We start from the raw sequence: 21,909 nt of genomic DNA, 5'->3' as shown, positions 1-21,909 counted from the left end.
CCCCCGTGAGCTACGGGCCAGTCCTTCCCTCCTTGCCATTTTACACGTGGAAGAACTGAGGTCTGCAAGAGCTAAATACTGTTCTGATGTGCTCTTCAGTGCTATGCTGGAACCCCCAACTGCTGACTTTTGTTTCCAATGGCTGTCAGAGCTGGGAGAGTCCTCTGATGAGGATATGAAGGCTCAGAGAGGAAAGACTCTCCCCTCGGGTCAGGGCAGAGCTGGTGGAAGAGCTGGCCTAGAACCCCTGGCTCCTGACTTCCTGCCCAGGTCCCACCCAGCGCTGCACACTGACTTCACGAGTGACACTCCCCGGAGCCCCAGCCCAGCCTGTCTGCCCGTCCAGCCAGTCATGAAGCTGACAGGGTGGGAAGGAGGCCCGCCTACCTTTCCAGCGCCACTCTCTCCACTGACAACAACAGACTGGTTGACCGGCTCGATCAGGCTCTTGACATTCCTGTAGGTCTGTTCGCCCACAGTGAAGATGTGGGGCTTCAGTGTCTGAAACATCAAGGGGTGAAAGGTCATGGGAGCAAACCCCTGTCTGCGAGGAGTGGTTGATCCAGCGATGGCTGCAACGGGGAGCCTGTCCACAGCAGCGGTGGAGGCTTCCTCTAGAAAAACTTCTTGGCATAACAACGTGAGGCCAGCTGCAGGCGTGACCCATTCATCTTCTCTCAGTTTGGAAGCAGTGCTGGCCTTGACCAGTCTATGACATTAACACGTTATCCTCCCATCTTATGTCAATAGTTTTATTCTGCTACTTTTTTTATTTTATGTTATTACAGTTTGCAAGAACTTTCTTACCAGTTATTGCCTAAGAAGTAACCCTATTTTATAGATGACAAATTGGAGGTTCATATGGGTTAAATAACCTTCTCAAGGCCACTCAGCAAATAAAGGCATCTATGTGATTTGGATTCCAATGTTACTATTCTCCTTTCCATCAACAAGGATTAATTGTTCTCAGTGTGCTGGGCACTGAGGGAACAGAGGGGACCATCACGCGGCTTTGCCTTTGAGGAGGCAGTCGGTAAGACCGGCTCTCAGGCCAGACCTCCCTGGCTGCCCACCCAGACACAAACCCTGGATGAGCCGGGTTAGTCCATGCAGACCCAGTGCGGCTCTGCCAGCAATGACCGCTTGCCTACAGCTTCCTGAAGGGAGAGGGCATCATTCTGGAGGCTGTCAGAACCATCTCTCTCTAGGCCCTCCCCCCACCCACTTCTCACCTGGACAGTTACAAAGCCTCCAGCCATTCAGCCGCTGGTCTCACCTTCCTTAACCCAACTCCCCCAACTTCATCCCCACGGCGGGCTCCGTTCACAGCCCCACTCCCACCCTGATGAAGCAGCTCTGTGGACTCTCAGCTGTGGTGCAGACTCTCTGACGACAGCCCCGGAATAGCTCACCTTCCCACCCTCATCTGTTCTTCTCTCCACAACACCCTGCTCCTGCCGCCAAGTTTGCTCTGGCTTCTCCCTGCATGCTAACATCCACTGGGCTGTTCCCTGCCTGTACCAGCTTCATCCCCACTTGCGTAAGAAGAGACCCCTCCTCCCAATCAGTGGAGATGAACATGTGCTGAATTTTCCAAGGCAATCCGTACCGCACGTAATTTTATTCTTTTCCCCAAAAAGTGGTTTTTAAATACACAAATATGCCTTGGGAAATTCTTTCCAACTAATAAATTCACAAACAAGAAGAAAAAAAAAAAATCTGTCCATGTCCCTATTTTAGGATCCAAAATCAGTTAAGCAAATACTGCTTTCTCTCATTTTGCACCTCCTGGCACGTGTCCAAACTTCTGTGAGCTTCTGGTGGGAAGGTCACAGCCCCAGCAGTCTCTGAACGACAGCCCGGCTGACGACGACACGGATACGGACAGCGAAGCTGCCAGGTGCCCGCGGGGAGGAGGGGGAGCCCTGATTCCCTGGGAAGCGGGGGTCTCACCTGGGGCTGAGAAGCAGCGTGGTACTCTCGCATCAGCTCGGGCGAGTAGAGCTGAGGGACGGGCTTGAAGGGGTTCATAGCCACCAGGGTGCAGCCGGCGTTGGTGTAGAATGTGTCGGCCATGTACCGGGCCTGCAGACACCTCAGGACTGAGGCAGGGATGCCGTTAGCAAACTCTGGCTCAGATGGAGACACAGCTGCACGTACAGACCAACACCCCACCTACCAGAGTTCCCTCTGCAATTAGCCAAGAGCCATGAGAGCCCAGCCTCTCCCTGATGAGCAGGTATGAGAAAGATCTAATTAAGATGAACCCCACATCTGGAGCAAAGCCTGTGTTGGGGAGTCTGAGGGCAGCCGCCAGGCGGGGTCTGGAGCAGCCCACCTGTCTGACCCGAGGCAGCGGAGCTGAATACCCTCTGGGAGAAGGCACACCCCTCTGGGGCGGGGTGGGTGGGCGGGGGAGGCATACCTGTCTCCAGCGTCACAGGATTCACCTTGGTGAGGTCATCGAGCTGCTGCGGTGGGGCCTCCCCGCCCAGGAGGTCCTGCAGGTCTTCCCTCAGGGACTCCCCACCGTGGGCAGCAGAGCCTGAACCGTGGCCATTAACCTGGGAGGGAAAAACAGGACCAGAAGCACTGGGACTCAGACCGGCCAGCAGCTCCGTCAGGGTGAGGGCTTGTACAAGAGACAGAAAACCGGCCTCTGGGATCACAGTCTGGTTGTTCAAATTGTACCTCCACCATTAACTAGACCTGTGAGCCTGCATAAGCTTCTTAACCTCTCTGAGGTTAAGTGGAGGCTTCTTTGTTTGTAAATAAAGGAAAACAGAATCAACTCACAAGGTTGTTTGGAAGAAAAACAAGAAAGAGATATGGAAAGCGCTTAGTTGGGGACCTCCCTGGTGAAGCAGTGATTAAGAATCTGCCTTGCAAGGCTGGGGATGTGAGTTTGAGTCCTGGTCGGGGAACTATGATCCCACGTTGCTGCAGAGCAACTAGGCCCACAAGCCACAACTACTGAACCTGTGTGCTCTGGACGCAGTGGGCCATACCTGGAGAGCCCAAGTGTTGCACCTGCGTGCCACAACCAGAGATTCCGTGCTGCAAGGAAAGATACCAGATGATGCAATGAACACCCTGAGTGCAGCAACTAACACCTGATGCGGCCAAATAAATAAATGTTGGGGGGAGGAAAGCAAAGCCCTTGGTGCCTGGCACAGAGAATGTACTCAAAGTGGAAGTGTTAGCTGTTTCAGTGGTGTCCGACTCTTTGTGACCCCATAGGGCTGTAGGCCGCCAGGCTCCTCTGTCCATGGGGTTCTCCAGGCAAAAGTACTGGAGTGGGATGCCATGCCCTCCTCTAGGGGATCTTCCAGACCCAGGGATCAAACTCTCATTCCCTCTGTTTCCAGCACTGCAGGCGCATTCTTTACCCGCTGAGCCATCAGGGAAGCATGTACTCAGGGAATCAATAAATGCGATCCCTTCTCCTCTGCCATGCGTTCCAGCTTTCAGGTGAGTCAGGCCCGACCTTACTGGGCTGGCGGGGGTGAGGCCCGAGGTGGCGGGTACTGCAAAGGGAAAGAACCAGGGTTTGGGCCTTTTTTGATAGAGACGTTATCAGCTGTGAGGTAGTACCATGCCTTCATCATGTGCCTCTTGGGCCTGAATTTAGGCTTGCTAATTAATTAGCTCCTGCTGCCCTGGTCTACTTGAGAGCAGATGAGGTCAAGAACAAGCACCAGTGGGGAAGAGGCCGTTTCTGCCTCGCCCTTGCCCATCCCTGATACCCACGCTTTACATAACTTCTCCCCACTTTCCTCCTGTGATCCCACTTCTCCTCTCTTCTCCCAGGGGGCGGCAGGGAAGGTGTGCGGAGCAGGCAGTAACCTGGCTGAAATCTGCTTTTGGAGGAAGGGGTCTGTGATATAACATGTGTGGGTTTATTTTTTCAAAATTTTTATGTATTTATTCAGCTGCGCTGGGTCTTCACTGCTGTGCAGGGGCTTTCTCTAGTTGCGGCGAGCAGGGGATACTCTCTAGTTGGGGTGCGCAGGCTTCTCCTTTCAGCGGCTTCTCCTGTTGCCGAGCATGGGCTCTGGGGCAAGTGGGCTTCAGCAGTTGCAGCTCAAGAGCTCAGTCGCCCGTGGCAATATGGGATCTTTCTGGACAAACCTGTGTCCCCTGCAGGTGGATTCTTAACCACTGGACCACTACGGAAGTTCCTATGTGCAGGTTTCTAATGAGACTAGTGAACCTTAGAGTTCAAAAATCTCCAACAAAAGTGGCAAGTGTCATTTGAGAGGCCCAGTGATAAGTTTCCTTCCAAAGATGCTGCCTGTTCTCTGAACTTAGGCCCACCACAATGCATGCACAAGGCAGACTCTTATCTCCAGGATTAACTGCTGAGGTCAGAGCGTGACTGTGTCCATGCAAATCCCTCTACCCTAGTGGAAAAAGGAAATCACTCACACCCAGCCATAATTTATGAGCAGATCTGATCCAACCAGACAGGCAGCTGAGTATCATGGTTCTTGAGTTGGACTTGAAAGCTAGATTGCCTGGGTTTGAATCCTGATTCCACCACATCCTAGTTACAGAATCTTATGTAAGTTTCTTAGTCTCTCTGCACCCCAATGTTCCTCATCTGTAAAATGGGAATGGTGGTAGTAGTGGCAGATCTCATAGATACTAACAAGCACATAAAGTATTTAGAAAAAACATCTGGTTTCTGCCACCAAAAGTTTGCTATTATTATTCTGTTAAAAAGTAGCTCTTATAATTAGGCAATAATATACTGATTGCTCAGACGACACCCAGGTTCAATCTCCTGGAGAAGGAAATGGCAACCCACTCTAGTACTCTTGCCTGAAAAATCCCATGGACGGAGGAACCTGGTAGGCTACAGTCCATGGGGTCGCAAAGAGTCGGACACGACTGAGCAACCTCACTTTATTTCACTTTTCATACCAAGGGCCTTAAAACTACCCTGCAATTCTTCTTCTAGAACATGATACTATATAAAGGCCATAAGAATGTTCTGTGTATATAGAAACATTTACAATGCAAAACAAACAAAAAAACCCAAGTGTCCAAGTAGTAGCTTAAATTATAGTACCTCCTTACAATTGAATAAAGCAAGTTACAAAAAGAAAGATATCTTTAAATGTTTTAAAAATTTTTAGGGAGAAAAATCTAGGGTATTCTTTAAAATGTCAGTTATCTATGGGCAGTACAATTATGGGTAATTGTAATGTTCTTTTTGCTTATCTATATTTCCCACATCGTTGTAATGAACGTGACCTTGAATAAGTCACCTAACTGCTCTGAGCCCTATCTTCAAAATGGGGATATAATGGCATTGGGTATGTAATACTGTATCCTTTTCAAGTACTAAACAAAATTATATGTGTAAAATGCTTAGTATAGTGCTTACTATACAGCAAGAGCGCAACACGGAGCAGCTGCTAGTACAGTTTTGATAAACATGGTTGTTGTTTAGTTGCTAAGTCATGTCTGACTCTTTTGTGACCCCACAGACTGCAGCCTGACAGACTCCTCTGTTCATAGGATTTCCCAGGCAAGAATACTAGAGTGAGTTGCCATTTCCTTCTCCAGGGGATCCTCCCAACCCAGGGATCGAACTGTCATCTCCTGCATTGCAGGTGGATTCTTTACTGCTGAGCCAACAAGGGAAGCCCTGATAAATATTACTGTTTTTTAAATGAGAAATAATTTAAAAATGGGCAATAAAAAAGTTTCCTCCGCAAAAAAAAAAAAAAAAAGCCTGGAGCAGGTAGCTGTCCTGCCTGCTCTCTGGCCTTCAAGCCTGTTTCACGAGCCAAAGGATCAAGAGGTCAAGCAGCAGAGTCTACCAGGGTTCCTTTGAGGCTGGCTGACCTCACATTCAGTTATCCTGCCTTACTCGCCTGGGACTCCACTAGTCCAGGAATCATCTTAAACATCTGCCTTGGCCCAACGGCTGCTGCAGCTGCTGCTAAGTCGCTTCACTCGTGTCCAACTCTGTGCGACCTCATGGACTGTAGCCCATTAGGCTCCTCTGTCCATGGGATTCTCCAAGCAAGAATACTGGAGTGGGTTGCCATTTCCTTCTCCATGGCCCAATGCCAACACTCAGTAAATAAAAAAATTCAGCTAATATCTGGCATTCTCTCTGGACCAAGAGCTGCAAGTGAAGGATGATATGGGTAGGAGGTGGGGCACCACAGGGAAGGGTGATTTGGAATCCTGCAGGCCTGGGGCCATAGGAGCCTTTAGTGGCAGAGGCCCACAGTAAAGGGTGGGTTTCACATCCCATACCCCATGTTCCCTGTGATCCATTCATCAGAATTCTTGTCTATTTCCACATAGGTCATCTTCTCCCACATTTCTGCACAGGCTGACTCTGCCTGGACTGCTTACTTTCCTTCTCCATTTGACTAATTCCTACTCTTTCTTTTTTCTGGCTGAGCCATGTGGCATGCAGGATCTGAGTTCCCCAACCAGGGGTTGAACCAGCGCCCTTTGCGATGGAAGTGCAGAGTCTTAACCACTGGACTGCCAAGGAAGTCCTAACTCTTACTTCTTTAAGGCTCAGCTTTAAAGAACACCTCCTCTTGGAAGCCCCAGGCTTCCAACTTGTCTGTACAATTCAGGCTGTGAGGAGCATCTCTCAGGACTCCCTCACAGGTTCAGGCTTGTAAGGTCACCAAAACACCCCAAGGATTCCCTCACCCAGCTTGTCTTACCCATCCTAGGGAAAAGAGCTAAAAACCACAACAGGAGAGATTCAAATTAGGTATCAGGAAGAGCTTCTCAGTAACAGACAAAAGGCAGCGAGGTGCCTCTCTGAAGACAGAAAAGAAGAAAGGCCTTTAAAGGGGTCTTTCCCTCCCTTCCAGGTCAGGGCAGTGGAAGCATCATTCGGGTAAACGAAAGAGGCAGAGCTGCCTTAGGTACTTGAGGGTCTGGGTTATCTTAGGGTGAGGACTTTACCTGCTGGAGCATCCTGCTTCAGTGTGGTCAGCCAGGATTCTGGGTCACGGGTACAAGGAATGCTATCCACCTGGTCATGGGGGCACAGGCTGGGGCATGGATCCTGCCAAGGGCTCAGCTCCCATGGAATCTCTGAGACGAGCCACCCCAGAGCCTGTGGGAGAAGAGAGAAGAGAAGGGCCGCATACAGGTGATGAGGGTTTCTCCAAGGTGACTCAGTCCTGCTCCTCCCACCGAGCACCAGGAACCAAAATGAGACCCAGGGCGAGCCTGGGCAGACAGGAAGACTCTGTCCTGCTCCTTGCCAATTAGGGAACGAAGGAAACTTTTACAAGAGCCTCCAGAGCCTCCTGGGGCTCCTTCAGGGCCAGTTTCACTACAGGGTTTGGGGTGGGGCTGCAAATCTTCTGGGTCAGTGTGCCATGGAGGGTGAGGACACTGGAAAGCAGAGAAGCCTCTCGGGCACACAGAAATATTCCATCTTAGTACAGCCAGTATTCAGTGGGACAGGAAGGCTGGAGTCAATTCTTGATATTCCAGGAAAGCGGTTGTGTGGGACAGAAACCATAGCTCAGTCTTTCACCTGACCAGCCACCTCACCTTCCCTGCCTGCCTTCACTCCTCATTTGCAAAAGCTACTTTGCAGGGAGTGGCTGTGAAGGTCAATCGGGTGAAAGCACTCTACAAAGTCCAAATTTGAATATTCATTTAGAGGAGAAATGTTGTTAGTAAGAAGGATGGATGATCCATTTGGGTGCACTGATTACGTGGAACAGTTCAGTGTCAGCTTTAAGAAGGCCAAGCTTTTGGAGGAGAAGAGTCCATCTGAGAGGGGGGTGTCGTGAGGCTGGGTTTGGGCCAATCTCTGAAAAACTGTGAGTGACTCTTAGAATTTCCCAGGCCCCACACATCCCCAGCAAGGAGGGATGAGGATGAGGGGTGCTGGTAATGGACTGACCTTGGAGGAAAGTTTCTTGAGACTCTGAATACATTGAGCCTTTCAAAGAACTCAGGAATGGGGGAACCTCCAAGAAAACAGGAAAAAGGACAATGTAGGCAGAGGAGGGCATCAAGACTGTGGTGGACACATTCACTCTGGACACTGACTGTACCCCATCCAGGCAACAGCTGTGCAGAGGGCTCTGGAGACTCAAGGCCAACGAAGTTCCCTCAATGGAAAGTTCGTCTTAAGAGAAGGGATCAGAGGGGAATACAGCACATTGTGTAGTTAGAATCCAGAGCCCACAACCCCTCAAAAATGCAGTTCACAGGACCTCTCTAAGCCTTATTCCGTTTCTTCTTTTGCAAAAAGGACTGCTAATATCCAGACCTCACAAGGCCGAGTTAAGGATCAACGAGATAGTACCTTTGAGAGCGCTTGGCAAATGTTGGTTATTACGATACGGAGCCCACTTCCTGCCAGAATCAAGTCAGATGGAAGCGGTTTTCTCCAGGTTCCCCCAGCTCTTGCTCCGTGTCGGCTTCGCGATTACTAGCCGAGAATTTCTGAAAAGGGCGTGACCACTGTGGGCAGGAGGGAGACAGGAATGAATAGATGAAAGCCCCTAGGCAGGGCACGGCAAGTGGCAACCTGATTATCAACTCCTCCCTCCCCCCCCCCCCGCCCCCTCCCCCAGCCTCCGGGCAGACGAGACTGGCAGGGTAAGGGTCCCAGGAGCCCGGCCGGCCCCGCCCGCAGCTTCCCGGCGGGAACCGGGCACTCCCGGTCCCGGTGAGCCGCCGCCGGGCCCAGGACTGGGATGCCGCTCCGGAAACACTGGGCACGGGGACAGTCCGTCCTTCTCGGGAAGGTGGACGTGACCCCCAGCCAAGGGCGCAGCTGCCTGCACGCCTCCCGGGGCCCCCCTCCCAGGTCTCCAGGCGGGGAGAGGCGCGCAGCGGGAGTGGGACCTCCCTGCACCCCAGGCCGCCCCTGCAGGCACGGTGAGGCGTGACCCCGGAGGGTCCTCGTCCTGGAGCAAAAGGCAGAGAGCCGGGCTTCCTCCTCCTGGGATACGAGAGGGTCAAAAACGAAAGGGCGAAGTGAAGCCCGCGCGCTCTGGAAAGGGGAAAAGAGGGGGCGCCCCCTTTCTCCAGCGCCGCGGGGGCCCACTGGCTCCCCCGGTTCCTTCGGGCCCGGCTGCAGGGTGGCACTCACCGGTCCCACGGCCCTAACCGCCGAGCGTGCGGCCCCCGCCGGCCGGACTGGAAAGGCAGACGGGCGGGCCGGGTGAGGGCGGCGGGAAGGGCCTGCGAGGCAGAGGGCGGGCGCGGGGCGGGGGCCGGCCGGGGAGGCGCCGGGAAGGCTGCGGGCGCCGTGCCTCGGGCCGAGTGGCCGGGAGCCGGCGGGCTCCTCCCTGGGGGCGGGGCGCGCGACAGCAGGGCGCACGTGGCCCGGCCGGGACGCCAGGATCCGGAGCCGAGGGCTTGCTCCGGGACTGTGTACTTTAGAGCCCGCGGTGAGGTGCGAAAGAGCGGGGAGGGACGGAGGGGCTCCGGGGCCCTCGCGGGACTGTGGGTCTCCCAAGAGGGAGACCCGGCGCCTTGACGCTCGCCGCGGGGTCTGATGGCCAACGGTGGGGTGCGGGACCCGTTTCCTCCCGGGCGCCTCTGACAGACCGGCTTGCCAGCGGCCCAGGCCATGGAGTCAGGCCCTGGGCTGGTCGAGCCGGAGACCCAGACGGCCTGAGGCGCGCGGGGAACAGGCGGGGCGTGGGAAACGGGCACCCCCCGGGGCGGGGCCGCGCGGTGGGCGGGGCCTGGGAGCGCGGGCCGCCCCGCCCCATCTCGGCCGGAAGCGCCGCTCGCGAGGCGGAAGTGGCGGGCTTCCGCGCTTCCCGCGGCGGCGGGGGATCCCGCTCTCCAGCCCAGTTACGCGGGGCTCTGAAACCCCAGGAGCACGTGAGGTTTGAGGACCGGCGCGCATGTCTGTTAGGAAAAGAGCTCTTTTTTAAAGGCCAGCCGGTTCGGATCGGTTTCTCCTCGGGTGGGTGGGTCCCGATAGGCCATCCCTCAAACGTACATTCTCGGGCTGGTTCTTGTTTGAGTGACATGTGTGCTTCCCGTGTGCCGCTTTTCAGACATGGACGTGGGGGGGAGAGGCGTTTTGTAGCGGTTAAAACAATTAACACTAGCATGTACTTTACGGTCCCTACTCCTCCGTGATTAGCGTCCGTTCCACTGTACCTACACCTTGTAAAGGAGGTGAGGAGCAAGCAGCCTGGGGAGCTCGGGAGATCCCTGGAGGGTTCGCATTTTGTGCTGGAGGCAGGAGGTTCAGAGAGGCTCGGGACAGAAACTGGGGCCCCCAAATCCAAAGTGTACTTAAGCACCTTCTCTTTTCTCATCCCTCTTCTCCCCCCACATATTGGACTCGAAATCATTAGTTAGGTGTGTTTAATTTTCATTACATTGTTTTCATGACAGTGTACTGTGTTTATTTTTTAGCAATTCTGGGTCTTCCTTGCTGTGGGAGGGCTTTCTCTTTGCAGGGACTACTCTCTCTCTACTTGTGGGTGTGCAGGCTTCTCACTGCAGTGGCTTCTTTTTGTTGTGTAGGGGCTCCAGGACGTATCCGGCGTCAGTGCTTGTGGCCCAGGCCTAGTTGCCCTGTGGCATGTGGCATCTTCAGGGACCTGGGATCGAAACCTTATCCCCTGAACTCTTAAGGTGGATTCCCAACCACTGGACCACCAGGGAAGTCCCAGCTAAAGCTTTTTAAACAGTAATTTCATTCTATTAGTAGGACATCCTTATCTTCATATATTATTAGGCTTCTTCCAACAATCCTTGGAGGGGAATCTCAAGTCCTAGATTCTGTTCTGAAATTCAGGAATAAGTAAAATCCAGTCAGGTGCATCTATATGCCAATCCCACAGAAAGCTTGCTTTTCACAAATGCATCCCTTTGCTCTTGTTTTCATAGGAAGAAGAAAAAATGTCTCAAAAGCAGATGAAGGAAGCTTTTGTCAGTAACCAGAATGGAACGAGCGTGCTGGAGATCACCGAGGGCTTGTGCCTGCCTGCACTCTGCATCCTGTGTAGAGGGCTCCTGATCATTCTCTCACAGCATTTATGTTCTTCTTCACATAACTCGAGGACTCGATTCTTGGTTGACTTTGCTTTCCTGATAGTTCCCCTGGTCACCACTTTGACCATTTTCTCTTCATTTGTCCTCCTCGAGTATCTTGTTGCAATCATCCTTGGGGCAGGGCTGCTCTATGAAATATACTGCAGAAGAACTTGCTATGCCAGAATGCCTTTCCAGAAAATCTGTGAAAAATTCTTGAAAGTCAGTCTAGAATCAGAACACATTCCAGCCATCTCCTGTTTCCGTGTCGTTAACAGTGCCTTTACTGCTGTTGCCATTTTGGCTGTGGACTTCCCACTATTTCCCAGAAGATATGCCAAAACTGAGCTCTACGGGACAGGAGCAATGGATTATGGAGTAGGGGGCTTTATTTTTGGGTCTGCAATGGTTTCTCCAGAGGTTAGGAGAAAATATACAAAAGGCTCCAGATTTTGTTATCTTACAAAGTCACTGTACTCTCTTTGGCCATTAGTTTTCCTAGGAATGGGGCGATTAGTTGCTATAAAATCCATAGACTATCAGGAACATTTAACTGAATATGGTGTTCACTGGAACTTTTTCTTTACCTTAATAGCTGTGAGATTGATAACATCACTGCTTTTGATTATTTTTCCCCTAAATAGGTCCTGGATTGTAGCCATCAGCATTACTGCATTATACCAGCTAGCCCTTGATTTTACCCCCCTGAAAAGTTTAATTTTGTATGGCACTGATGGTAGTGGCACAAGGGTTGGTTTATTAAATGCCAACCGAGAAGGAATCATCTCTGTCTTGGGGTACGTGGCAGTACACATGGCTGGTGTTCAAACAGGGTTATATGTGCTTAAAAAAAGGTCACATATCAAAGACTGGATAAAAGTAGCATACTGTATTCTATTGACAGCTATTGGCCTCTTCATTTCTCTTTACATAGTTCAGGTAAATGTAGAAGTAGTATCTCGAAGAATGGCCAATTTAGCTTTTTGTATTTGGATAGTTGCTTCTTGCCTGATCCTTCTTAGTAGTTTATTACTGGGTGATATAATTTTGAGTTTTGCCAAATTTGTAATTAAAGAGGCAGCAGTACCATGTTCTTGGAAACTTATCCAGTCACCCACTGCAAATAAAAAGCATTTGGAATCCACAGTCTCCGAAGCCAAAAGAAAGGAACCCACTCTCTGTTTAATCACAGCAATGAACAGAAACCAGTTACTTTTTTTCTTGCTGTCAAATGTAACAACTGGTCTAGTCAACCTTTCCATTGATACATTACACAGTAGTACCCCTTGGGCCTTGTGCCTGCTCAATCTCTACATGTTTACCAACTGCTTAATTATATATGTGCTACACTTGCAAGACAAGACAATAAAATTTTGGTGATCAATAGGGGTACTATATGTTTTGAGCAATATGTTAATGAGGAAGAATAAATATAAAGTGTGAAGAAAATGGGCGTCTGTCAATCCAGGGTTAAAGTTTCATTCCTGCTTTAACAGTAGTGATGCTTAATATTTTAAATATATGTCAACACTATGTAAAACAAATCAATGTAGAAGAAACAAAGCCTTGTGACTTGTTAGAATACTTAGAAATTTTAGTTATTTTAAAGAAGCTGTTGTGTTTACAGTTGTGACACTGGAAGATTGGAGGGTGGGAAGGAGGATTTTTTACATTATATCTTTTTTTGGGGGGGTTGAGAAGCATGAAGGATCTTAGTTCCTCCACCAGGGATTACCTTTGTCCCCTGCAGTGGAAGTGGGGAGTCTTAACCACTGGACTGCCAGGAAAGCCCCTTTTACTTTCTGTCTTGTATCACCTATTACCATTCTGTATTTTCTATTGTATGTATTTTATAATATTTACATTAAAATATCTCAGTTGTGGAACTGTCAACAGTACTGCTCAATTTTAATCTTTAAAAAAGACTCGGTATAAGAAAGCAAATGTTTAAAGTCAAATACTTAAAAGATCACAAAACAGCTAAATGCTCCAAAGAAGAATGTGTTAGTTGCTCAGGTGTCGAACTCTTTTTGACCCCAGGAGCTTGCCAGGCTCTTCTGTGCATGGAATTCTCCAGGCAAGAATATTGGAGTGGGTAGCCATTCCCTTCTGCAGGAGACCTTCCTGAATCAGGGATTGAACTCGCGTCTCTTGCATTGCAGGTGGATTCTTTACCTTCTGAGCCACCAGGGAGGACCCAAATGCCCTAAAGAATATATTTAATTATTTGTTGTGATTTACAAGCTTAATAATTATGAGACAATAGTTTTGCAGTGAGACTCATTTTTTTTTAGCCTGCTCTCTGCTAGGGATTGGAGAAGGCAATGGCACCCCACTCCAGTACTCTTGCCTGGAAAGTCCTATGGACGGAGAAGCCTGGTGGGCTGCAGTCCATGGGGTCACTAAGAGTCGGACATGACTGAGCAACTTCACTTTCACTTTTCACTTTCATGCATTGGAGAAGGAAATGGCAACCCACTCCAGTGTTCTTGCCTGGAGAATCCCAGCCCACCCAAGCCTGGTGGGCTGCTGTCTATGGGGTCGCATAGTCGGAGACAACGGAAACAACTCAGCAGCAGCAGTTGCTAGGGATGATAAACAAAAGGTTCCTGATATCTTGGAGCTTGCAATCTAATGGGGGAAATACATTAAACTGTTATAAACTGTGCTAAGTCAATGAAATATAGGTTGCCAAAAGTGTCAAATCAAGAACTGACTTTACAATAGAGTGAAGAAACTTTTCCCCACAGATGGTTAATTTTTTTTTTTTTTTTTTTTTTTTTTAGCTAGAGTTGATGGGTGGAATGAAGAGTTAGTGTTTGTGTCTCTAGGGAGCAGAGGGTCAGATGCTAGTAAGGGAGAGGGGTCAACAGCAAACATGATTATTGTACTAATGAGTTTAAATTTCTTAAGTTGATGAGGACTAATTTAGTCCTCATCAACTTAAGAAATTCTTCAACCAGTAATGCTGAAGAAGCTGAAGTTGAACGGTTCTATGAAGACCTACAAGACCTTTTAGAACACCCAAAAAAGATGTCCTTTTCATTATAGGGGACTGGAATCCAAAAGTAGGAAGTCAAGAAACACCTGGAGTAACAGGCAAATTTGGCCTTGGAATACGGAATGAAGCAGGGCAAAGACTAATAGAGTTTTGCCAAGAAAATGCACTGGTCATAGCAAATACCCTCTTCCAACAACACAAGAGAAGACTCTACACATGGACATCACCAGATGGTCAACACCAAAATCAGATTGATTATATTCTTTGCAGCCAAAGATGGAGAAGCTCTATACAGTCAACAAAAACAAGACCAGGAGCTGACTCTGGCTCAGATCATGAACTCCTTATTGCTAATTCAGACTGAAATTGAAGAAAGTAGGGAAAACTACTAGACCATTCAGGTATGACCTAAATCAAATCCCTTATGATTATACAGTGGAAGTGAGAAATAGATTTAAGGGACTAGATCTGATACATAGAGTGCCTAATGAACTATGGACTGAGGTTCGTGACATTGTACAGGAGACAGGGATCAAGATCATCCCCATGGAAAAGAAATGCAAAAAAGCAAAATGGCTGTCTGGGGAGGCCTTACAAATAGCTGTGAAAAGAAGAGAAGCAAAAAGCAAAGGAGAAAAGGAAAGATATAAGCATCTGAATGCAGAGTTCCAAAGAATAGCAAGAAGAGATAAGAAAGCCTTCTTCAGCAATCAATGCAAAGAAATAGAGGAAAACAACAGAATGGGAAAGACTAGAGATCTCTTCAAGAAAATTAGAGATAGCAAGGGGACATTTCATGCAAAGATGGGCACAATAAAGGACGGAAATGGTATGGAGCTAACAGAAGCAGAAGATATTAAGAAGAGATGGCAAGAATACACAGAAGAACTGTACAAAAAAGATCTTCACGACCCAGATAATCACGATGGTGTGATCACTCACCTAGAGCCAGATATCCTGGAATGTGAAGTCAAGTGGGCCTTAGAAAGCATCACTACGAACAAAGCTAGTGGAGGTGATGGAATTCCAGTTGAGCTATTCCAAATCCTGAAAGATGATGCTGTGAAAGTGCTGCACTCAATATGCCAGCAAATTTGGAAAACTCAGCAGTGCCCACGGGACTGGAAAAGGTCAGTTTTCATTCCAATCCCAAAGTAAGGCAATGCCAAAGAATGCTCAAACTACCGTACAATTGCACTCATCTCACATGCTAGTAAAGTAATGCTCAAAATTCTCCAAGCCAGGCTTCAGCAATATGTGAACCGTGAACTTCCTGATGTTCAAGCTGGTTTTAGAAAAGGCAGAGGATTAGAGACCAAATTGCCAACATCCGCTGGATCATGGAAAAAGCAAGAGAGTTCCAGAAAAGCATCTATTTCTGCTTTATTGACTATGCCAAAGCCTTTGACTGTGTGGATCACAATAAACTGTGGAAAATTCTGAAAGAGATGGGAATACCAGACCACCTGATCTGCCTCTTGAGAAATTTGTATGCAGGTCAGGAAGCAACAGTTAGAACTGGACATGGAACAACAGACTGGTTCCAAATAGGAAAAGGAGTATGTCAAGGCTGTATATTATCACCCTGCTTATTTAACTTATATGCAGAGTACATCATGAGAAACACTGGGCTGGAAGAAGCACAAGCTGGAATCAAGATTGCCGGGACAAATATCAATAACCTCAGATATGCGGATGACACCACCCTTATGGCAGAAAGTGAAGAGGAACTAAAAAGCCTCTTGATGAAGGTGAAAGAGGAGAGTGAAAAAGTTGGCTTAAAACTCAACATTCAGAAAACAAAGATCATGACATCTGGTCCCATCACTTCATGGGAAATAGATGGGGAAACAGTGGAAACAGTGTCAGACTTTATTTTTTTGGGCTCCAAAATCACTGCAGATGGTGACTGCAGCCATGAAATTAAAAGACACTTACTCCTTGGAAGAATAGTTATGACCAACCTAGATAGCGTATTCAAAAGCAGAGACATTTCTTTGCCAACAAAGGTCCGTCTAGTCAAGGCTATGGTTTTTCCAGTGGCCATGTATGGATGTGAGAGTTGGACTGTGAAGAAAGCTGAGCTCTGAAAAATTGATGCTTTTTGAACTGTGGTGTTGGAGAAGACTCTTGAGAGTCCCTTGGACTGCAAGGAGATCCAACCAGTCCATTCTGAAGGAGATCAGCCCTGGGATTTCTTTGGAAGGAATGATGCTAAAGCTGAAACTCCACTACTTTGGCCACCTCATTGGAAGAGTTGACTCATTGGAAAGGACTCTGTTGCTGGGAGGGATTGGGGGCAGGAGGAGAAGGGGACGACAGAGGATGAGATGGCTGGATGGCATCACTGACTCAATGGACATGAGTCTGAGTGAACTCTGGGAGTTGGTGATGGACAGGGAGTCCTGGCATGCTGCGATTCATGGGGTCGCGAAGAGTTGGACACGACTGAGCTACTAAACTGAACTAAACTGAATTTAGTGCTTCAGATCAGATCAGATCAGTCGCTCAGTGCTTAGGTAGCATTTTATCCTTGCTAACTACAGTTATATTTGGAGGTAATCTATTGAAAGAAATTTCCCCCTCAAAAAAGTCAACATATTGAATAGTTATGTTGCTATAAAAACAAAAGATTAGATTTTATTTCTGATTAATAAGGAAGACTTGAAATTTAACCAAGATTATAGTATGTAAATTAAGCAGAGAAGGCGATGGCACCCCACTCCAGTACTCTTGCCTGGAAAATCCCATGGATGGAGGAGACTGGTAGGCTGTAGTCCATGGGGTCGCTAAAAGTCCGAGACACTGAGCGACTTCACTTTCACTTTTCACTTCCATGCATTGGAGAAGGAAATGGCAACCCACTCCAGTGTTCTTGCCTGGAGAATCCCAGGGAGCCTGGTGGGCTGCCGTCTATGGGGTCGCATAGAGTCGGACACGACTGAAGCGACTTAGCAGCAGCAGCAGCAGCAGCAATGGTGACTGGTTTTCCTTCTGTGTCACAGTACTAATATCCTACAATTGACCTGTTCAAAGCATTTTAGGAGGGCTGAGAGGCTCTAACCATATTGTTCTCACTAAAAGAGTAATTTTAAAAGTATTTGGTGACTTAATGACCATGTGTCTAATTGGTCTGCTGCTTCTTGTCCCAGGTCTTAAATATCTTTCAGTAGGTCTGTCTCCCAATTATAGATACTGAATCATAACTAAGAACAAAATGTACTATGTTTTTTCCACCTCCAATTAGGAAAGTCATGGAAGAGAAAGTTAATGAAATTACATTCATAAAAAATAAGAAAATAAACCAATCTGATTTGAGAAAGAGATCATTAAATAAATATTTACTGAGTTCCAATGTGCTAGATACAGGTGCTGGGGAAACAACAGAAAATAACACCCTGCCCTCAAGGGGCTTCTATTTTAACTTGTGGACATTATTTTTCCTTTAAAAATTTCTTTTAGTGGGGAAAATCTGTCCCTATTTTTGACAGATACAATAGAACTTTCCACTGTCAGGTCACGAAAAAGAAAACCCAATTCACAGATACTCAGATCTGGACAACTGTGGTAAATTAAGTAATAAGATTTTGCTGTTGATTTTACTACCACATAAAACAATGAGGTTATTATAGTGAAAACAACAATAGGTATTTTAATCTTCAACTATCAATTTTTGAGGAGAGAAGGGAGGGACAAAGAAGAGAATATAATCTAGTTTAGGACTTATCTGTGACCTTCAGAAAGTGACTCATTCCCATGACTTTAATTTTACACTATTATAAACTGGGGATTTCTACTACATATGTATTAATAGTTTTGTGTTCAGTAGATGATAATATATTATTTTTATTGAGCACCTTGTCCAATATGTTGTGTAAATTATATAAGAACATACTTTGCTCCCTAGGAATTCTTCTATGAACACAGGAATATAAGGAACAAATCAGTATCCTTTATTGCTTTTAAACCCAGGTAGCTTGGAGACTAGTCATATCTCATCATGTCTGAGTTTTGCCCTTGGCTTCTCACACATCGTGGACCTGCCCAAGAAGAAAAAGAATGGTATTTTTATGGAGAATGTGATATGATATCGCATCTCCATCGCACCAACTGTTCCTTATGAGGTACCAGCAAAAGGTCTTCTGTTGTTAACTGCCTGCTTTCTCTTAGCCTTTAAAAATTTTCAGCTTTGCCCTTCACAATGCCAGTATTGAAATTTAAAAAGGCAACAACTGGCACTTTTAAAAATGCCATCGTTTTATCAAAGATAAGCTCTCTGAAGGCAGATCCTTAGTCATGAAACATTTGCTGTAGCACTAAATATATTTGCTTCAGCTAAATATAGCTGCAGACCAATAGTGAAAAAAATGAATGCCTGCTCTAAACTGAAGAAGATACAAGGTTAAAAATTCTAAAAAGTTGTTTTGCAGTGAAGTAATTTGCTAAGCATTTTCCCCTCAAATGTTGATTTTGTCTTATTTGTAGCACCCAGGGACCTCCCTGAGAAAGAGCAATTTATCAAGTAAATTAACTCTTTAGCCTTATAAGAAGTCCATTATTAAATAGTATGTGAAACATTGTCCAAAGATACTACAGGGTGTGCTCAGTGGATCTAGAAGACAAATCCAAATCATGGGAAGTAATCTCAGATGGAAAGACATTGCTGTAGTCTCCTCATTTTAAGTTTCATATCTGGGTTTTAATGCCTTTTTTTAAACTTATAAACCCCCAAGGTGAATACTCTTTGCCAGTACCCAGTGTGTACTCAGTCATGAAAGTTATTAAAATTAGCACCTATACATTGAACTTATATTTTCAATGTCCTTTACCAACCATCATCCAAAGAAAGTTTGAAAGGTATAACATAGGTACATTAATTGACAGTTGTTATAGGAGCACTTTCAGATTTTAGAAGCCACCTTATTCTTTTTCCTTAGGGGTGTTTTACATAAAACACAAGATTCTCTAAAACTGTCCATATTTTGGCTATGTAGTCTAATTTGTCAGAACTTAATGCAATCCTATATGCCTACTGAATTTAAGCTAAAGACCACACACTCTTCTGCTCTCCTAACATGGCTAAGGACATAAATACTTACTGGATAATCACACCTTTGGGACTGAACAATGGTTCTTCCAGTTTATTATGTCACCTACCCTAACAGTGACCACACAATGTCATAAGTCAACATGGCTAAGGGGTTGCATGCACTATGGGTTTTTTTGTTGCGAATCTCTAAGACTTCATGTGATGACCAAAATATTTTTTAAAGTCAGTATCACAGCTCTAGCCTATTCTACCAGGAAATACAGATCACCAGGATTAGTTAGTTGTAAGAGCATCCGATGGATTGAGTCTTAAAATCGTCAAGACTTTTCACAGGCAAAAAAATCTTCCGACAACTATATTGGCTTTACAAACAGGACTCTAACGCCTCCAAGGTAAGAACCGAGTATACGATGGCACGCAGTGTGTGCATGAATTTGTCTTGACGGTAGCTCTGATTGTCGGAAGAGGGTCAGAGGGAAGGGCCTTTGGCCAGCACCAGCACTTTGCCCAAGGGACCTGTTGTCCTTTCTGAGTCTCTAGGTTAATATTCACCGGACCCAAGAAGTTTCTCTGCCCAGGACGCGTACACAAGCCACTACCTGCACAGTGTAACAACAACAAAAAACTGTCAGCACTTAATGTATTTTCTGCCCCTGTCGGAGGGATCTCAACCTGAGTCTGGGAAGCGGCTAGCTTCTGAAGAACCAGGGCGTCAGGGAAAGCGGCGTCAAGGGCCTGGAAACCCAGCCTAGTCTGTCGCTCAGCCCCCAGATGCACGTCTCCCCTCCGCCGACTCCCACCTTTTGCTCTCACTGGTTTTGAAAAGTCTCGGCTCCCCCCTCACTTCACTTACCCAAGTCCTCACTGGGCCCCGACCCTCGGCTCCGCTCCCTTCTCCCCTCCACCCTCGGGAGGGCGGGTCCCGGGCCCCACACAGCGAAGGACTGAGGGGAGGCCTACTCACCCCTCCTAACAGCCCTATTTCGGGTTTATTTGAGTAGCTAGACTCCCGGGAGGGCGCAGGTCACGCGTCAGGAGACCGCCGGGGAGCACCCCACCCCCTCCGCCAGGGTTTCGAAAGGGGCGATCCTGGAGCGCGCCTGGAGTCTCGCGAGAGGAGGCGGGGCCCCGCCCGACTCGCTCGGCCCCCGCCCCGCCCCACCCTCCCCACGTCCCCCCCCCCCCTCACCCTCCCTCCCCAACTCCCCCGTGGCGCGAGCGGCTGACTGAGCCTGGAGAGGAAACGGCATTCTGAGCCGCGCTCCCGCCCAGGCCGGCCCCGACGCGGGCCTCGTCAGCCGGTAACGGGGAGCCGAGCTGGGGGGTCAGGGAGGCGACCACGCAAGCGGTGAAGGTCAGAAGCGGGAGGCCTCCTCCGAGAAGGGTGAGGAGGGGAGGGTCTGTGCCTCCCCCGCGGACTCCGCAGAGCTGAGGCGGGGTCGACCCCTCCCAGGGGCGGGGTCGCGCTGGGCAACTGCAGCCCAGGGGACTGATGGGGCGGGGCCCGCCCTTAAAGGGGGAAAAGGGGTCAGCTGTGTTGGGGGGTGGGCTGAGGGCTCCTGGGCGGCGGGCCGTGGGCTGAGGAGCGGAAGCTGGGGGTGGCGTCCTAGAGCCGGGACTCCGCTGACCGGCTGGGGGAAGCCCCGGGGCCGCCAGGTCCCTTCCGCCTCTCCTTTGGACCCTGACTGGAGGCCGGCGGGCTGGGTGGGGGGTGGGTAGGGAGAACGGCGCGAGGGGGCGGGTCCCCGCGCTGCTCGCCGCTGATTGGCTGAGCGCGTGTGGAATCGGGTGATGGGAAACGCAGCCCAGCTCTCCCGTCCCCTCCTGCTGCTCTCCCTCTCCCCCCGCCTCCTCCCCGTGGCGAATGTGCTGCGCGGCGGTGGGTGCTTACGCTCGCGGGGTTTGGCTGTTGCAGGCAGGAGCTGGGAGGAGGCGGCAGCGGCAGCGGCAGGAGCGGCGGCGGCAGCAGCAGCAGCAGCAGCTGGGAGGAGGTGGTGACGGTGGCAACGGCAGCGTCAGGGACGATGGCGCGACTGGTGGCAGTGTGCAGGGACGGGGAGGAGGAATTCCCCTTCGAGAGGAGGCAGATTCCCCTCTACATAGACGACACCCTCACGGTGAGCGGGCCGGGCCGGGCCGGGCTCGCCGCTCCCCTGGCAGCTGTTTCCCCTCCTCCCCCTCCCCCAGGCCGAGCGCTGCGCACTGGAGAAAAGAGTGTGTTGCAACTCCTAGGCGAGGCCTTCTCTCCGGCAGGCCCCACAAACTCGCCTGTGCAGTGGGTCGTTTGGTAACGTCCGCGGGCCCCTAGGTTGGCGCTCCACCCGCACTGAGAGCCCCTCTCCCCGGCTTTTACTCCTCCTTTGCCGCTCTCTTCCTTCACCCTTTCCCTTTCGGAGATGGTGCTTTTACCCAAAGCACGCTCCTCGGAGAGGGGCTGAAGGATCTTGGGCGTCCAGGGCCTGTTCCTTACAGAAACCATCTACCCTCGGGGAGGCTTAATTATCTGGAAATGTCGCAGCTGCACTGCTACCTGTCTATTTTCTAGCTTAATACTACAGCTCTCACTCCATAAAGCATAATTACGGAGGGCAGGGTGACATGCTCTTGTACAGGAAAGATCCCACTAAAAGGATCTGATTTCGCTCGAGTCTCAATATGCCTAGTCCATTAAAACTGTTGGAAATGATTGCATTGCGAGGCCATGACTCTTCAAAACGGGCTTTCTTGGCATTAATGATTATTGAATTTACAGGTTGCTTTTCCTAAGGAAGCCACAATATTGAATGTGTAAGGGCGTTATAAAAGGCTGATGGCTCATCTTGAATGTCAAAACCCAGTT

General features: G+C 48.9%; 3 protein-coding genes across 15 annotated transcripts in view; 2 read left to right on the top strand and 1 right to left on the bottom strand.

Moving 5' to 3' along the window:
* The window catches only part of MYO19 (myosin XIX), a 33,509-nt gene extending 24,277 nt beyond the window's left edge, over nucleotides 1–9,232 (bottom strand). The window contains exons 1-6 of the mRNA XM_055577374.1: nucleotides 9,110–9,232; nucleotides 8,318–8,475; nucleotides 6,952–7,105; nucleotides 2,426–2,564; nucleotides 1,954–2,102; nucleotides 388–501 (exon numbers count right to left, since the gene is read on the bottom strand). Coding sequence (XP_055433349.1) covers nucleotides 388–501; nucleotides 1,954–2,102; nucleotides 2,426–2,564; nucleotides 6,952–6,963 — 414 coding nt within the window. The 5' untranslated portion in view covers nucleotides 6,964–7,105; nucleotides 8,318–8,475; nucleotides 9,110–9,232. The remainder of the gene's footprint in view (nucleotides 1–387; nucleotides 502–1,953; nucleotides 2,103–2,425; nucleotides 2,565–6,951; nucleotides 7,106–8,317; nucleotides 8,476–9,109) is intronic.
* On the top strand, nucleotides 8,675–12,912 carry PIGW (phosphatidylinositol glycan anchor biosynthesis class W). 7 transcript variants are annotated; one of them, XM_055577378.1, is made up of 3 exons: nucleotides 9,735–9,915; nucleotides 10,032–10,155; nucleotides 10,876–12,912. In XM_055577378.1, exon 3 carries the CDS (start codon nucleotides 10,888–10,890, stop codon nucleotides 12,397–12,399), a length of 1,512 nt encoding a protein of 503 aa, XP_055433353.1. In that variant the 5' UTR covers nucleotides 9,735–9,915; nucleotides 10,032–10,155; nucleotides 10,876–10,887; the 3' UTR covers nucleotides 12,400–12,912. The 7 variants fall into 7 exon arrangements, with proteins under 7 accessions (XP_055433356.1, XP_055433354.1, XP_055433355.1 ...); XM_055577381.1 differs by lacking the exons at nucleotides 9,735–9,915; nucleotides 10,032–10,155 and adding an exon at nucleotides 8,675–8,895; XM_055577379.1 differs by lacking the exons at nucleotides 9,735–9,915; nucleotides 10,032–10,155 and adding an exon at nucleotides 9,302–9,415.
* Nucleotides 12,913–20,307: 7,395 nt separating this feature from the next.
* Nucleotides 20,308–21,909, top strand: part of GGNBP2 (gametogenetin binding protein 2) — a 32,843-nt gene continuing 31,241 nt past the window's right edge. For 2 of the 7 annotated variants that reach the window (XM_055577368.1, XM_055577367.1), the window contains exon 1: nucleotides 20,986–21,187. In XM_055577368.1, coding sequence (XP_055433343.1) covers nucleotides 21,095–21,187 — 93 coding nt within the window. In that variant the 5' untranslated portion in view covers nucleotides 20,986–21,094. Of the gene's footprint in view, nucleotides 20,455–20,889; nucleotides 21,188–21,909 lie in introns of those variants that run through there. The other 5 variants (XM_055577371.1, XM_055577372.1, XM_055577366.1 and 2 more) reach the window with 5 other exon arrangements.

This window comes from Bubalus kerabau, chromosome 4 (assembly GCF_029407905.1).
Source record: "Bubalus kerabau isolate K-KA32 ecotype Philippines breed swamp buffalo chromosome 4, PCC_UOA_SB_1v2, whole genome shotgun sequence".
Taxonomy (NCBI): Eukaryota; Metazoa; Chordata; class Mammalia; order Artiodactyla; family Bovidae; genus Bubalus; species Bubalus kerabau.
This window is presented reverse-complemented; position numbering and strand designations above follow the sequence as displayed.

What these genes read in the sequence shown, in the direction of transcription:
- PIGW (XM_055577381.1), top strand. Translation starts at nt 10,888, where the DNA reads ATGTCTCAAAAGCAGATGAAGGAAGCTTTTGTCAGTAACCAGAATGGA.